At 37.2% G+C, this 17,001-nt stretch overlaps 1 protein-coding gene across 8 annotated transcripts in view; it reads left to right on the top strand.

Moving 5' to 3' along the window:
• The window catches only part of LOC124609023 (serrate RNA effector molecule homolog), a 199,970-nt gene that overhangs the window by 54,773 nt on the left and 128,196 nt on the right, over nt 1-17,001 (top strand). For 7 of the 8 annotated variants that reach the window (XM_047140040.1, XM_047140038.1, XM_047140042.1 and 4 more), the window contains exons 4-5: nt 4,472-4,606; nt 16,772-16,948. In XM_047140040.1, coding sequence (XP_046995996.1) covers nt 4,472-4,606; nt 16,772-16,948 — 312 coding nt within the window. The remainder of the gene's footprint in view (nt 1-4,471; nt 4,607-16,771; nt 16,949-17,001) is intronic. The other variant, XM_047140043.1, reaches the window with a different exon arrangement.

Below are 17,001 nucleotides of genomic sequence, written 5' to 3'. Positions count from 1 at the left end.
TATTCTACCAACAAACAGAAATCTGCCAACTTCTTTACCCTCGTCTGAGCATATGTGATGATTCTGTTTCATATCCCTACAAAGCGCTACACCCCGGTACTTGTATGAGGTGATCAATATCAACTGAGACTCATTGGTATTATAGTCATAGGATACTAAGGTTTTTTACATTTTCTGAAGTACACAATTTACATTTCTGAACATTTAAAGCAAGTTGTCAATCCTGAGAAGGATTTGAGTCACAGACAGGCACAATGGAGGGGGGGGGGGGGGGGGGAAATAGAAATGCTAGAAGTTTCTAGCATTCTGTTTCCTTGTGCTTGTCTTTGACTCAGTGCCTGCTGGTCATTACATTGATCATAGTTCGTCATATTAAAAATTCATGAGGAGGTATTACGGTTTTACATTATCCCGACTTTGATGTTGACATCTCAAAAAAGAAACATCTAGTTTTTGATTTTATGGTATGACCTTTATTGTGGAGATGTGTAGTGTCCACAGGAGACATCAGTATACATATTAATGGACAAATGACAAGCTGTGTAATAACTATTAAATTTTGTGGTAAGATTTATAGTGTGGCTGGTACATTAATTTTCTGTATACAGTTTGTCATACTCTTCCATAGCACACTTGGTGATAGTGAAAGAGGCCACCTTTGCTCCTCCTTAAGTGTCAAAAATACAGATGTTTTAACTTTTTCATCTGGACCTTGAGTTTTGGAACTGTATATTTCTGAAAGCAACAGTAAATGTCACGTTGTGATAAATGAGGTCCTTGAAGAGCATATGCCAGGAAACAAAGAGATCACGAGATCAAATCCCATTCGAAACATGGAAATTTTTTCAGTCTGTGTTCAAATTAGCCTTCATCTTTTATTATTATGAAAATTCATCAGGAATGACAGTGGTTTGGATTCCATGCTAAACTGTACTGTCTGTTTACAAGAAGAAAAACAAATTCTATGGAGTGGGGGTGGGGGGCGCTCTAGGAAGCCAGCTGCACCAACTGACTCCGAGCACACACGCTTCCGAGGAGTGACAGGCACAGGTAGGGGAACAAGTCGTACTTGCTTCAGCAGTGCTGGCTCTACAGTGGCACTCAGATGTCAGTTTACACTCCAAGTGGTGTCGATTGTCTCATATATTGAACTCCATACCAGCTGTCAGTTGATATCTATTGCACCTCTAAAAAGTAAAAACATAGACAGGGATGTAACAAAACTAAACAGTATTCATGAAATGGAAATTAATAGTTTTATGTTGAGTGGTGGTGCTTGTTGCTACTACTACCGTATTAGTTCTCACAGACAGTTTGAAATTAAAAAGAGGGATTAGTAAAACTTAAATTGTGACAATAATTGATGTTGCTATTGTGGCTTTAGTCGTGTAGTGGATGTGGGGAAATTCTTTTTTGTTTGCCACTCATAAATGATTGCCCACCAGGGTAAATGGTACCAGGGTGTCACAACTGCCTATATGGTTTCAAAAACAAGGGAAACAATGCCAAGAATTCCTTCAGTCAATGAAGGTGATTTCACACAACAAACAAAATTATCACTTTAAAGTAATTCAGGCAAATGGGAAGGCAATTCCAAAGTACTGGCAAACTGAATAATTTGAATCAAGATGTACGTCTTTTAGCTGGCAGTTTGTGATTTCGTAGAATTATCTTTGCAAAATTTCCAAACTTTTCTCACAGTGTTTAAACTTGCTTCTGCACATATCATTGTTCATCTCATCAGCTGAGGGACTGGATGGAGAAACTCTTTATTTTTGCTCTCCTGCTCCCAGCATTAATGGAATTACTAGCTATTTTTCTTGCTCCACCACACAAAGTAATACCACTTGCCCTACACTGATGGATAGAAAGTGTATCTGGCACTGCCCATGGTGGGCCAGGAACTGCTGTGACACTTAGCAATAGACGTATTCGTGAGTGACACAACACAAAATGGCACAACACTTATTTTGTAGTTGCTGTAAGTAAGGTCCTAGATTAGATTGCTGAGGTGGGCAGCAGATGGACATGAGCAGGTCGAAGTCATCCAGCTTGGACTGTCTTCAGTTGATTCAGAACTGCTGGGGCCCACTCTCTTCTCTTTGTGAACCAACTTTAGGTCCCGAATGATGATGATGATGATATGCCTTTTCTTTTTCACTGTTTGTAGATAGAATAGAATTTCATGTTCCTGTAACATACCAATTTGTGTAGGTTTTTGTAACGTAGGCTCAAACGGTGACCACAGATGCTTGAACAGACTTACGGGGCATTACGCTGGTGCGCAGTTTCAGTACATGGTGGAGTTTCTGACATCACAGACAGCTCCTAGATATTGAAAGTCATCTTGGAAAGATATACAACCATAGCTGTTATTTGTGTTTAAAGTGAACAGTAATTATTTCACTTCATTTCTTCCAAGGAGAAATTTGAAATAGAAAGTTCTGAAAATCTGTTCTTTCTTGGTAGTGACTCTGTATATTCCTTGTTTTTTAGCAGTGGAATAATCTTATCTAAGCACCAGAAGTTGTAATGTTCCAGCGTATTATATTGTTCTAATTGAACTATTCATGTTAAGAGATCTTTTATAAAAAACAAAGTCAATATACAATGATCTTTGTCTTTTTACTGGCAGTTCTTCATGATGATAATCACATCTGTGGTTGATCACCTAAAAATTTTACACACTTAATCACTTGTAGTCAATAAAAAATTATTTCCTTGCTGCAGTGTCATTATTATGTAGATTTCTGATCAAGAACTTCACATGTGCCTTTATTAAACTTGACAAAAATTCATTCACAGAGTGGCACGTGCTAGTCAATCCAAGTGCCATGCATCAGTTATGTACCAATCACCTATTATCAACTCACATCTGTGACTTATCTCACAATGAATCAACAGTTGCCTCCAATTATCTTTCAACTACCTCTCTGAATCTTACCCCTCAACAACTATCGCTCTAAAACTTATCCGGTTATAACTACCACTCCTTAACTACCTTCAACTGAGAATGCCCTCATGTCTTCTTTCATCATTCTACATCTAGTATATGTTGAAGTGTATACTAATACTTCCTAAATTATTTAAAAATTCTAATTTAATGAAGTTTTAGTAAGCAACATTATATTAATTAACAAATGTCCTTATACCTGTCACAAATTCAAATATAAATTAATCTGGTTCTACTTTCTTAACAGATTTAAACAGTGCTCATTATTACATTTTTATACAAATGCTGAAATCTTTAAATTAAAATAACATAATAATTATTGAATATTAGGTCAAAATCTCTCACATTTCTGTAATAAGGAGTCTTAGTGCTTGAGATAAGTATTGATGAAATAAAAGTTCCTCAGTGAAACTAGCTACAATGGAGCAATCAGTGAAACACAAATTACTCTCTGAATTATGAGAAATTGGCAAACATGGCTTTTGGGGTAGTTTTGATATTTATTATGTAATTATTGTTCTAAATTGAATTGCTAAAAGGAAAGAAAAATTATCATTCATTTTCTCAAGTGGCAAGTGGAAATTATCCACTTTGTTACATTCCAAATTGAAAAACAGAAATTCTTAGAGCTCCTTCTGTTCAGGAGTTTGTTGTATTTTTTAAATAACTAAAGTTATTTTAGTCACTGTTTTTTAAGTCATACATCAAGTACATAAATTCAATTGCTTCAGAAAACTATTACTTATATTTCAGTTTGATTGCTATTTTGGATTTCATCTCTTCATGTTTTTAGCACTTTTCAAGCACACTCTAAAAGGTAGCTTTTAGATTTTTGTTGGATTTTCATAATAATGTATGCACTAATCTGAAGTATAGGTTTAAATAATATGTTTAGGAATTTTGCTACATTGTTTCACTATTTAAACTTATCACAGTTGAAATTGCAAAATGTTCTACAGATCATGTGAACGTTGTGTGTGTGTATTTTTAATTGGATAGTAGCCTTACAAAAGTGCTTGCTCCCACTTCTAGCATTGAGTAAAAATTTTGTGTGTGTCACAGCTTATGCTTTGTTATGAGTAAACTGACACGTAACACAGCAAGTTAATGGAAGGAAAATAGAAATGTCTGATATGCTTTGGAATCGTGCTGATGCTTGGGTATTATGCGATATTTTGTAACATAATTTAAAATTGGATTGTAATGTGGGTAGAATTGAAAGAGTCTTATGAATGCTGGTACCCGAGCTCACATGTGAGGCATATCTCACTTGACTTGAACATAGCTTCATCTTTGAGTTGTCCACTTGTTGTTTTGGTCCCTTCTTGTTGTGCTGTGCTACCTCATCCTTTCTTTTTATTCTCATGGAATTCTTTTCAGACTGACCTTGCTTGCACTCTTTTTGTTCTATACATCATGGTGCACTCTGACAATATTTCACTAAATATATGTGTTTTCTTGTGTGTTCATTCTTGGCTTATATCACATGCTGTGTTAGTGTTGTTATTTGGGTGGCAGGGATGACAGGAGAGGAGCCGGGGGATACGGCCATGAGGGTGCTGGTGGTGGGTATGGTGGAAACTATGGTGGCTCTTGGGCACATGAAAGCTATAATTCACAACATTCTTATGGAAATCACTCCAGTAGTCAAAGGTAATAATTGGCATTGTTTCTTAAGATATTTTGTATTATTTAAGATCTGCTTCTGTTGGTTTATTGGTTAAGATTAAATTTAGCATGCAGTTTTCATTTTGTACTGTCATAACATACTTCTGGTGCTAATCATTTGAACTGTTGCTCAAAGTTTTAACTCGTGCACTGCTTATAGGTTTATGATAAATGTATTTCCAAAAGTTGGGCTATAGACATTGTTGTGTGTCGTGTGTCTTAAGGTTGTGTGCTTGTTGTTATAATGCATTTTAATTGAATATCCCATACATTACATTCTGTGACAATGAATTTCATGTGCTTTTATGTAGATTTTGTTAACTAGTGTTGCAACTAGAAATAAATATTCCTGTTGACAGTCATGTGTGACTTACAGACCAAGGTTGAAAAACTGGCGAAAAGGAAAGGAAAGGAAAGGAAAGGAAAAGAAAAGAAAAGAAAAGAAAAAAACCACTTGTTCCTTGAAAAGAAAATTGAGAACTCAACTTCATTATTGCTTTATATGTATTTAAATGAGCATCTGTAGAGTTAACTGAAGGTGATAATTGGTTTTATGTCTCTTCTTTGCAGGAACATTAATTTATGAGTGTGCTGCTGTATGTGTGCACAATCAGTGCTGTAGTGTTCTTTCCTGTTTCCTTTGACCAAATGCGTGCATGAGCACGCGCTCTTGTGTGTGTGTGTGTGTGTGTGTGTGTGTGTGTGTAAATGATTCATGAGCTGCATCACTTGAAGGTATTTAGGAGAGGTTTCCTGTTAAATCAGATGTGCACACCTCATTGTATCAGTCTGTTTTAAGGATATATTTAGCTGATTTCTCGTAACTAGTTATTACATCATGAATGTTGTAACTACTTTTTAGAGTGGTTATACAGAAACAGTATTAGATTAAATTCTGTAATACGAAATCCCCTAAGAGCCAAAAAACTGTAGTAGTATTTCGAAGTAATATTTAGTTAAAATTTTACAAAGAGTAGATATTCGAAATAGAGTAACGCAAAGTAGTACAAAGGGAATACAAGGAAGACATAACAGAGGTGCGTTTTGTTTTGGATGTAACATATAAACCAATGTGCAGCATTGTTAGGTCTCTGGAGTTTCTGTTTCCAGCGGTGACGAGTGTGTTCGCAGTTCTTCCATGGTAGTTGGAATTTTGGGATTAGAAGCCTAATTAAATTGCATTCTTACAACTGGATTAGACATTGGAGTGGTGGAGAATAGATTATTTTGGGATAAATTCAGAGACGGAGTCAGTTAAAGGTGATTGGGTGATTCGGTGTATGCGAATGATTATAGAGTATTGGGACCAAAAATAGTTTGGACCTTATCACATTAGTACCTTTGCCGCTCATTGTCAAGGTGATTCCGTTAATAAACGAGAAGTGAAAAATATTGCCCGTTAAAAGACTAAACTTGTGCTGAACAGACATTGAAAGGATTTGAACCCATAATTAATATCGTGTCGTGAGAACTGAGAAGCGTAGACATTGTAAGGCCCAGAGACATATTTATAATTTATCGGACATTAACGGCAAAGGACAGTTTTATGGGAAAGCATATCTTTGGTGATAGGTACAGGAAAGAACGTAGTACTGACTGACTGTTATCATACCGAAACAATACACACTAGGATCAACTCTCCTTTCATTGATCCGCCAGTGCCATCTCTCGTTAATTTAAGAACTTAATTGTGTCAATAAAACAGAAATATGTGAGACATTCGCAGTGTTTACTAAATTCCATAATGAGCTAGTACATAGACAATAGTATCTGTGAACATTCAAGGGTTATTGAAGGAAGCTGATAAACCTTTATACAGGGTGTTTCAAAAATGACCGGTATATTTGAAATGGCAATAAAAACTAAACGAGCAGCGATAGAAATACACCGTTTGTTGCAATATGCTTGGGACAACAGTACATTTTCAGGCAGACAAACTTTTGAAATTACAGTAGTTACAATTTTCAACAACAGATGGCGCTGCGGTCTGGGAAACTCTATAGTACGATATTTTCCACATATCCACCATGCGTAGCAATAATATGGCGTAGTCTCTGAATGAAATTACCCGAAACCTTTGACAACGTGTCTGGCGGAATGGCTTCACATGCAGATGAGATGTACTGCTGCAGCTGTTCAATTGTTTCTGGATTCTGGCGGTACACCTGGTCTTTCAAGTGTCCCCACAGAAAGAAGTCACAGGGGTTCATGTCTGGCGAATAGGGAGGCCAATCCACGCCGCCTCCTGTATGTTTCGGATAGCCCAAAGCAATCACACGATCATCGAAATATTCATTCAGGAAATTAAAGACGTCGGCCGTGCTATGTGGCCGGGCACCATCTTGCATAAACCACGAGGTGTTCGCAGTGTCGTCTAAGGCAGTTTGTACCGCCACAAATTCACGAAGAATGTCCAGATACCGTGATGCAGTAATCGTTTCGGATCTGAAAAATGGGCCAATGATTCCTTTGGAAGAAATGGCGGCCCAGACCAGTACTTTTTGAGGATGCAGGGACGATGGGACTGCAACATGGGGCTTTTCGGTTCCCCATATGCGCCACTTCTGTTTATTGACGAAGCCGTCCAGGTAAAAATAAGCTTCGTCAGTAAACCAAATGCTGCCCACATGCATATCGCCGTCATCAATCCTGTGCACTATATCGTTAGCGAATGTCTCTCGTGCAGCAATGGTAGCGGCGCTGAGGGGTTGCCGCGTTTGAATTTTGTATGGATAGAGGTGTAAACTCTGCCGCTTGAGACGATACGTGGACGTTGGCGTCATTTGGACCGCAGCTGCAACACGGGGAACGGAAACCCGAGGCCGCTGTTGGATCACCTGCTGCACTAGCTGCGCGTTGCCCTCTGTGGTTGCCGTACGCGGTCGCCCTACCTTTCCAGCACGTTCATCCGTCACGTTCCCAGTCCGTTGAAATTTTTCAAACAGATCCTTTATTGTATCGCTTTTCGGTCCTTTGGTTACATTAAACCTCCGTTGAAAACTTCGTCTTGTTGCAACAACACTGTGTTCTAGGCGGTGGAATTCCAACACCAGAAAAATCCTCTGTTCTAAGGAATAAACCATGTTGTCTACAGCACACTTGCACGTTGTGAACAGCACACGCTTACAGCAGAAAGACGACGTACAGAATGGCGCACCCACAGACTGCGTTGTCTTCTATATCTTTCACATCACTTGCAGCGCCATCTGTTGTTGAACATTGTAACTACTGTAATTTCGAAAGTTTGTCCACCTGAAAATGTACCATTGTCCCAAGCATATTGCAACAAACGGTGTATTTCTATCGCTGCTCGTTTAGTTTTTATTGCCGTTTCAAATATACCGGTCATTTTTGAAACACCCTGTACAAACAGATTTAATAGGATTCAACGAATGCATACAGACTGCTAAAGTAACTAAATCAGATTACTCAGGGAAACAAATTACTAAAAATAGACTAGAATTCAATTGATATCTCTCTCCAGAGTAATAAAAATAAAAACAAAACTGTCTTTGGATCCACCATGGTTGAAAGTGTATGAAATATCTCTGGAAAAATGCATTCAATTTTCAACAGCTAGTTCGCACGACTAGGTTCACAATGTGATTCAGAGATGTTTTATGCCCGACCCACATGACAGGGAATGGTTCTTAACTAGCCGGGACAATATATATGCAAACTTTTGAGATCAGCTCCGCTGCCTGGGGGTGGGGGGGGGGGGGGGGTTCATGAAAGCGACATCTGTGCAGTCGCGACGACAGTGGGTGTGCGGGCATAATGTGGACCTACATTTCATTTACCAGTACAATTTCCTATCCACCACCAAGTACTGCAGCCATTCTGTTTAGTTTTAAATTTTTTGTATTGGTACTTGTTGGATGAATCATGCAGTTAGCATCTTTATTACACAGATGGCACATCTGATCATTAAAGAACGTGTGCAAGAACATGTAGTTCACAAAATAACTGATAACAGACCTTAACAAAGTATCATGGTAACTAGCCCTAAAAACAATTTTTTTTAATTATTGAGGGGGGGAAGGCAAATACATTAACTTGTTCAAAGTAAAATTGCTAGGTAAACTTCTGATTATACGGTAGATTCATTAAGGTATTGTCAGATATGTAAATATGGTATTATCACCTTAAAAACAAGTCCGTAGGATGACACAGGAGCCCTCCAGAAAATACAGACTTTATTATACGTGCAGGTTACACTCAGCACAGTAGTTCAATCTGCGAGTTTTAGCATTTTTTAAGGTGAATGGGCCTGTAGGGAATCAGGAAATGGCGTTTTCAAGTTGCTCAGTCCCTTTCACAAACTGACTTGCTTGTCTCAATGCTGTTCACATGAAAAGAGTAGGCTATATAGTCAACTTCAGGTATTAGGCCGCATGTACAAGTAGGGGAGTCACTGATGCCTATCCTGTGGAGATAGTTGGCGTAATTCCATTTATTGAAGCACATGCTCTTAATTAGAGATAGACAAAACTATTCTTTTCAGAGATTGGATCAGAACTGGTCACTCACTGTAATAAACTAGTTCTTGTTCACGACTCACTGCTCACCATTCGCTCACTAAAATAAGAAAAGGAATGTACACTATCTTTTTAATTCACGTCACTAAATCTATATTTTTATCTGATTTGGCCCTGTTTTGAAAGAACATATATAGACGAGTAATAATTTTGTGCTATGTCCCCAGTAATTTTCAAATAAAAAGAGCTTTAAATTTTGTCTGCTGTAAAAAAAATTATAACTATTACAACAAAACCCTAAATATTTTTTATCAAGTGGAAGAATTTTAAGAATGAAGCCTGATTTGTGTTATATTTTGATACTTTTACTGGAAAAAATGCAATATAGGTGTTATAACAACAGTAATTCAAGTGTATCTGCAGTCATTATTTACAGTTAGTATTACTATATATGTTCCCATAAAGGTAAAATTAATCAATATTGTCATTTATAAATAACATTTGGCACATTTCAGGAGATGTGAGTCTCTCTCACTTCTCAGGGCATATTTGTCCTGCTTTTGAAAATATTTGTTCACGGGCCACTGATGTTGCTGTGATACATAACACTTTTAGAACCAATTGATATAGTGCTGAAGGAAAATATCCCTCCACTAAATATTTGTCCAGTTTGACAATTGGAGCACTTTGTGGGTTGTGACTTGCCAGAAGCTGACCAACAGTTTCATTGAACTTGTCCCAGATTGAAGAAGTCTCATGTGCCATCGTTGTAATTGGTTTAGAAATGAGCTCTGTTTTTTCTTCTTGAATAACAAATGCTTTCATTTCTGCAGTAGCCTTCATGCAATAGTCCTGAAATGTTTTTTTGTCATTTGAAAATCCTTGCCTTTGGATCGGGGTCCAATAACATTGCCTGACTAATCAATTCGTTTAATTTTTGGCGAGATCTCCATTTTTGAAAGCGAGACACTCATCTCTGAGGACATCTCTTTGGTTACCTCATCAAAAACTTTAAAAATATGTAAAGCATGTCGCATTATCTCCCAGTCTGTACCTTTTAAGTTTAAGGTCATCGATTTTACACTTCAAATAGTGAGAAAAGAAATTGTGGGATCTTTATTTAAAGTAAGTGTTTGCAATATTTCATAAGTAGAGTTCCGTGTGGTTTGGACATCTTGTTTCACTTTGTTGGTTGGGATATGTGGAAGTTTCAGAAGCATGACAGTTAATTTCATATTTGATGCATTTTCTGTTATTATGGAAGTAATTTTAAAATTGATATTGTATTTGGGATAAAAGACTTTACCCAGTTTGAGATGTTTTCTGCTGTGCATCTGTTTTTGAATAGTATTATCTGAAAATCATTTTTAAAAGCTATATGTCTAATGTCCTACTTTTGTTTTTGAATAGTATTATCTGAAAATCATTTTTAAAAGCTATATGTCTAATGTCCTACTTTTATTTAATGTGAGCGTCTTTGTAATGTTGTAAAATTTACTTACTGGGTGTTGTAAATGAAAAGCACTTGAGGGTGAGGACACTACAAAAGGAAATAAATCAGGACTTGATCCAAAACCTGATGACACTTGTGGGCTGCATACTGCGTAAGACTCGTGTGCCTTTCTCGGAGGATATCTTCTTCCGAGATGGAAGCAGATGTCAGTGAGGACAGTTCAGAAGAAATGATTTTTTGAATTTCTGCACCGACTGATTGGCTTCCTGACCAACACTGTTCCAGAGGTGCTGTAGGATCTTCGATTTTAGATATGTCATCAGGATTGATGATGAGCCAGAAGCCATGACAATTATCTGCTGTTAATAGCAGTGTTTTCCTTCTCCATCCATTTTGGTAAAATGGTACTGAACATTGCTCGTAATTCTTCTAGGCGAAGCAATGTGGATGACATATTGTGCAACACTGTAAAGTACACTGGTAAAATTAAAATATTTGCTATTAACGTAACCATTTTAAATTGTAAAAGCTTAAAGTGAGAGCAAATACACATGCAGCATGTTCTATAATCAGAAGTTACAGAGTAAGATGAAGGAAGTTGTGATCTGCGAAACCTAGAGCCACAATTGTGAAATTTGTATGGTATATGAAAAGTTCTGAAATAGTCAGAGCTATTAAGGAACTCGTAAAGACAAGCCTGACAATATGCAACGATTTCACCGCTGAAAGATGAAAATGTTCAATAATGTAATACCCGAATTTGGGCTACATCATGTGTGAACGAGAGATGGCAGGATAACGGTGCAGATAAAGGCTGGAAAAAAAGCAGTGCAAATGAATTCTAAAGTCTGTGGTTTAGGAGCTACAAACTGTTACTGTAGAACATAGTTGGCCATCACTTTCAACTCATTTTGACAAACTCCTCCATATATTTCAGAATATCGACATTCATGTCTTTCCTCTTAACGACTGTGGACAGCTGGCTCAAGCCAAGCATGGCCTCCAGTTCCTTAAATGTAGACTCCATTGTCCCAAGACACCACAGAAAGAACAGATAAGGTGGTGCAGTAGTGGCAAACAAAAGTTTTGACTTATTACCGACAGTGCTACATACGTACAATAGTAATGAAGACGAACAAGTCAAATACAGCTTCATAAATATCAAATCCCTTAAGAAAATTTGTCTAATCTGCATCTTCTACAGACCTCAAAAAGTAGGCAGGATAGCCTGTTTCAAAATTGACCTTCCAAAATTTGATTCAACTTAGGAGCATACATATAATGCTAGGACCACTAACATAAGTATTCTGACTCTTCACTGTGAAGTTCAAGTGTGCAGTTTCTTCATCAAATGTAACAGTATGTCAGCTTGTACCTACCCATAATGCAGCTTATAGTCAGGCCCCCATACATATATTTTACACAAAATTCACAAGCAGTAAAATTTGTACCTGGAATATCACATCATCATTTGATGACTGACTCCCTCTAAAATATGAAAGGAAGAAACTGTGACAACATACAGAGACTTTTAAGTGTATCAGTGTACCTGAACTTGTAGCAGAGCCACAAGAGATAATTTGGGAGATGATTTCCATACCATTCCTGGACATGAAAGACCAACTCCATGGATTTACTACCAAACTAACTATATTACAGATTAAATATGCTCCCCCAAAGACTGGAAACATGAAGGGAAAACCTGCACCTTGGCTAATGCAAGAGATAAAATAGTTCATGAATCTCGGAGACACTGCACGTCGGACTTACAAATGGCCTGGTACCCTTGAAAATAGAATTGATTATAAGCATAAAGCAAACAGAGTCAGTCAGTCTGAGAGAAATGATAACTAAGACATGCCAGTACATCAATCTAAAACATAAAGACCAGATGCTCTATGGAAAATCTTGTGCGATCTAGGGAGCAGCACGCAAAGTAGAAGCTCCAGCTGATCCCATTTTCCCAACCAAGGAACTAAACGAGAACTTGCCTTTAGTGATAACCTTCATTGAAATGTAAACAAAACATAGACTTACTATTTATTTCATGGAGGTAAATGGCAGTAGCCGCAAAAAATTCTTTCCTGAGCTGACAATGCTGTTGAAAAATCCTTCAGCTCAGCGTTTACTGAACAGAACAACATCGCGTCCAAATGGTCAAGCTTATTATTGATCCACTATTGCTCATAACAACTACTGTCCCCTAGACAAATGTTGAAGCTTATTATTGATCCACTATTGCTCATAATAACTACTGTTCCCTAGAATTTGAAGCTTTTGCTTGGAGGATGCACCTGAAACATCAGACCCGTCAGAATATAAGCACTCGAGATCCGATTGCCAAGAAGAGTAGCTGGGTCATTCTGTCTGACAGGAGAGTGAATGTAGACATCAGAAAAAAACTAAAAGTAAAAAACCTAAATGGGCAGATTAAAGAATACAGAAACAACTGGAAGGATTACGTCATGAGAGTGGAAGACAACGGATTACCAAAATTGATGATAATTATTATTCGGCTGGCAGAAGATATTTAGGAAGACTGAGGGAAATCAACAACTTCAGCTAAGAAAGCGTAACAGGCAAACGCCTAATACATGCAGAGGGAAGACTAAGAGATATCATATTAAAAATGTTATGATTTTTTAAGTAACTGTAATTACATATAAAACTCTGGTCCAGTGTAAGAGAGCTCCTAAAAGCATAAAAGCATTAATCTATTCAGTTTAAATGAATGAATATACAGCTTGTCACTGGATGAAAGGTAATTATTCAGAGATATGACAGGAAAGACTGTTTAAAGCAAGAAAACTTCATATGGTCAGATGCACTAATGTGAATGGTTTCCAAGATAGAAAATTATTAGTGTACATTGTTACTTATTTTCTTTATTTTTCAGTACACTATCATTGTTTACAATGGATCATAGTAGTGTAGTCGAAGTTGAGACAAATAATTTTGTATAGGGCACGTGGTCTATCAAGTCGGGGAAACTACCTCAAACTTTCTTATCTGCACCTCAGTGCACGTACATAGTGCAAGATTTTCAGTATTTTCTTGCTCTCTTCACGCAACCTATAAGTCCTTGAGTAAAAATGAATAGGACCTTTGTAAAGGAAATTAAATGTAATTAAATTTAGTACTGCACCAAGTTTTTGCTAGAGGCTACAGATTTCGTGTTATTCAAGAAAAATGTACAAAAGTAACTTTAAATATGTTCCATCTCAAAAACCATTTCGAATAGTGCATATGTCCAGATTTAGTTTTTTACTTCGAATGATCATTCCTGTTGTATCTCTGGATATTGACCATTCCTCCTGAGACAACATTATGCATGGATATCTTGTATGTTAAAATAATTATCTGTTATACATACTGTTATATTTAGTATCCTATTCATCCAAAGTAATTAAAGCCCTCATAAAGGCTACTGACACACCAACAGTAGCAACTATAAATGTAGCAGTCATAGAGAAAGACATAATAGTACACCTAAAAAGACCACCCACACAACAAGAAAACAGAAGAACAACAAGAGAAGACAAGACAATGATGACTAAACAAATCAAATAAGGATACAAAGAATAAAGAGCTGAACTCAGATGGAGAAGTACTCAATCAGAAAAATGAGTTGCCAAGCTGTATCACTGTGCCAAGAGTACAAACAAGATTGACACCTAAAGTCGCTGTGTGGTCTGCTACATGCTATCTTGTCTACGAGAGTGGTGTGGAGAGCAGTGAGCTAGTGAGACGGCCTGCAGTCCAATCGGTGAGAGTGGTGGGGAGTGCTGAGCTGTTGGAGGGGGGGGGGGGGGGTGATGCTTGTATCACTTTGTGATACACTACAACCATGCATTGGCTGAAGACTGCAGCTTTTATGGTTTTTGGCAGCATATTCCGTGTGCAGAGCTAAGTCAAAAGTTAAGAAGTAGCAACACACTAAGTATGTAAACATTTGTTGAACTTTTGAAATTAGAGAGATTCTTTTGAAATCAAGAGTGGAAACGTGATGCTGGAAGTGTTTTCTGCCTTAATGTATCATTCTGAAGAACTTCGGTATCATTTGCATCAGCAGCTGCATGGTCGACGCAGTGGATTTTGAAGTGTTGGGACCCAGGTTCGACTCCCACCTGGGTAGAAGATTTTTTTCCATTCACGGACTGGCTGTTATCTTGTACTTACTTTCATATCATCCTAATTAGCATTACTATTGAAATGGCTGAATAGGTACTGCCTGATAGCCAATAAATTGGGGGGGGGGGGGGGAATGGAGCTTTTGTTATTTATCTCCATGGATGGGGAAAGCTACTAATAAGGTATGCTGATCCACACATATACAGGTCTATAACAGATTTTTTTGTAGCTTTTGTAACATTTTTGTAAGGATGTGGCGTGGTGTGCCTTTGTAGCAGCCTAGCACAAAATTTCCATCCCATTCATTATGAAGCCACCAGAGACGCATTTTGAAATCACTGAGCTACCACTCATTTTTTCCAAATAATACGTCATCCACTCTTTAGAAAGATCTGGTTCTTTGAATCTGTTCAGGAGCGGACTGCCCATCTGTACTCATAATAGACATTAGCTGCTGTCTGCTGCATATCCAGTTTGTAAAACACTGGTTTCTGGATGGGGCACTGTCCCATAAACTTATGTTTAATGTTGATTTTCCAAAAAGAATCCTATTGCTTTGGAATATAGTTTCACAGAAAGTATCCTTTTTAAAAATAAGAATGGGCCATCATGAAGCAAAGGATTTACAACTTTTTGCGTCAATGTAGCTTGTGATAAATGGTTTAGACAACTGATAATTTGTTAATTGAAGTAAAAATTGCATTTTCCATCCCAATTTCAGAAAGTTTAAATTCATTAATGGTTGGGTTACAAAGTACATAGTATCAGCTCTGAACACAAACCTGATCAGTGGAGGAGGAGGAAAGGCAGTGAAAATGTTTATTTTTGGAGGGGTTCATAATTTATTTTTGTGCTGACAGTAAAAATTCAAACTACTATAGGATCGTTGCAAAACATTTTTGGCTTTGCAGTTCATCTCTTCAGCAGGCAGCACATAAATATATCCAGTTTCTTATGATGTTCTGTTCATCAACTTGGTTTACTGACAGCACTTGGTGTTGTATCAAGGGGCGTTACACTTATTTTGAAGCCCAGGAGTGCACTCTAGGGATGAATGCTCATTCATTGCTCACCCACAGTAATCATTTCTCAAGCAGCCCCACTCAGCTTACTTGTACTACTTATGTTCTAGCGTTGCCCTTGTTGCAATTGTAGGTAATGGATTTGAAATGATAGCAACAGGGGTGATAAAACAAAATAAAAGCCAGAATGTGTTTTGAAATCACTGTTTAGTCATTGTATCAAAAACAATAAAATTGAGATAATCATCTGGAACAGGTAAATGGCCACAGGAAATGCTGAAGCATGAGATTCCAGAGTGTGCATTGATTTTTGGAGGCAGTTTCATGTGGAAAATTTGTGCATTGTAGCACACTGAAGTTAACATGGCCTTATTTCCATTCTGTGTGTTTCAGTGGCGAATACATTTCACAGAGATAGCTCACTTTTAACATAATTAAGCCTGAAATTAAAAATTTATTGAGCTGAATGTGGTGGAGTAATCATTCTGTTATGAAAATTAACTCGCTTCTATTGTACAATGCTTCATGATCTGATATAGGCGAAGAAACATGTTGAGGTGGATAGTAGTGCCTTTTCCAACTTCTTGAATTTTATTTAACTTTTTTGCCCCTTCATTTGTGTAGCAAGTGTGTGTGTGTGTGTGTGTGTGTGTGTGTGTGTGTGTGTGTGTGTGGGGTGGTGGTGGTTTTTAAAAGAATAAGTTTGAAAGAACGACAGTCTTCTTGTTCTGGTTCATATTCAGTACAGATTATATAAGTTCCAAAAGCAAAATTTTATATTCAAAACATATATTTTAATGTTACTGCAGTGTATGACAACAGTGATAGTCTGACATCATTAACGACAAGTAGCTAATTTTGTGTAGTGCATGTTGGAGATGATAATGAAGTGTTCATCATAACTAAAGATTTTTTGTTTATATTTAACTGGTACTGATCAGAAGTATAATTAGTAACAAATACATTCCTTAATGGATTTTGAAAATCTGTTATTTAGTCATTTTTAAGAAAATTAATTTATCTATATGGCAAAAAATACAAACCTAGCATTTTTTAAAATTTGCAGCCGTGATATGCAGTCCATTGAGACACAGCCTCCAATGATGTCATTCAAAGCATACCTGCAAACCCAGGATGACAATATAACAGATGAAGAAGCTATCAGGAAGTACAATGAATACAAGTTAGAATTCAAGAGACAGCAACTAAATGAATTCTTTGTGGCACATAAAGAAGAAGAATGGTAATTTTACTTTTACGACAGTCATTCATGAATTTGAATATCTTGATCTGATG

Source organism: Schistocerca americana, chromosome 1, assembly GCF_021461395.2.
Source record: "Schistocerca americana isolate TAMUIC-IGC-003095 chromosome 1, iqSchAmer2.1, whole genome shotgun sequence".
In the NCBI taxonomy this organism is placed as follows: domain Eukaryota; kingdom Metazoa; phylum Arthropoda; class Insecta; order Orthoptera; family Acrididae; genus Schistocerca; species Schistocerca americana.
The sequence above is the reverse complement of the archived record's forward strand: the minus strand, read 5'-3'. Positions and strand labels throughout refer to the sequence as shown.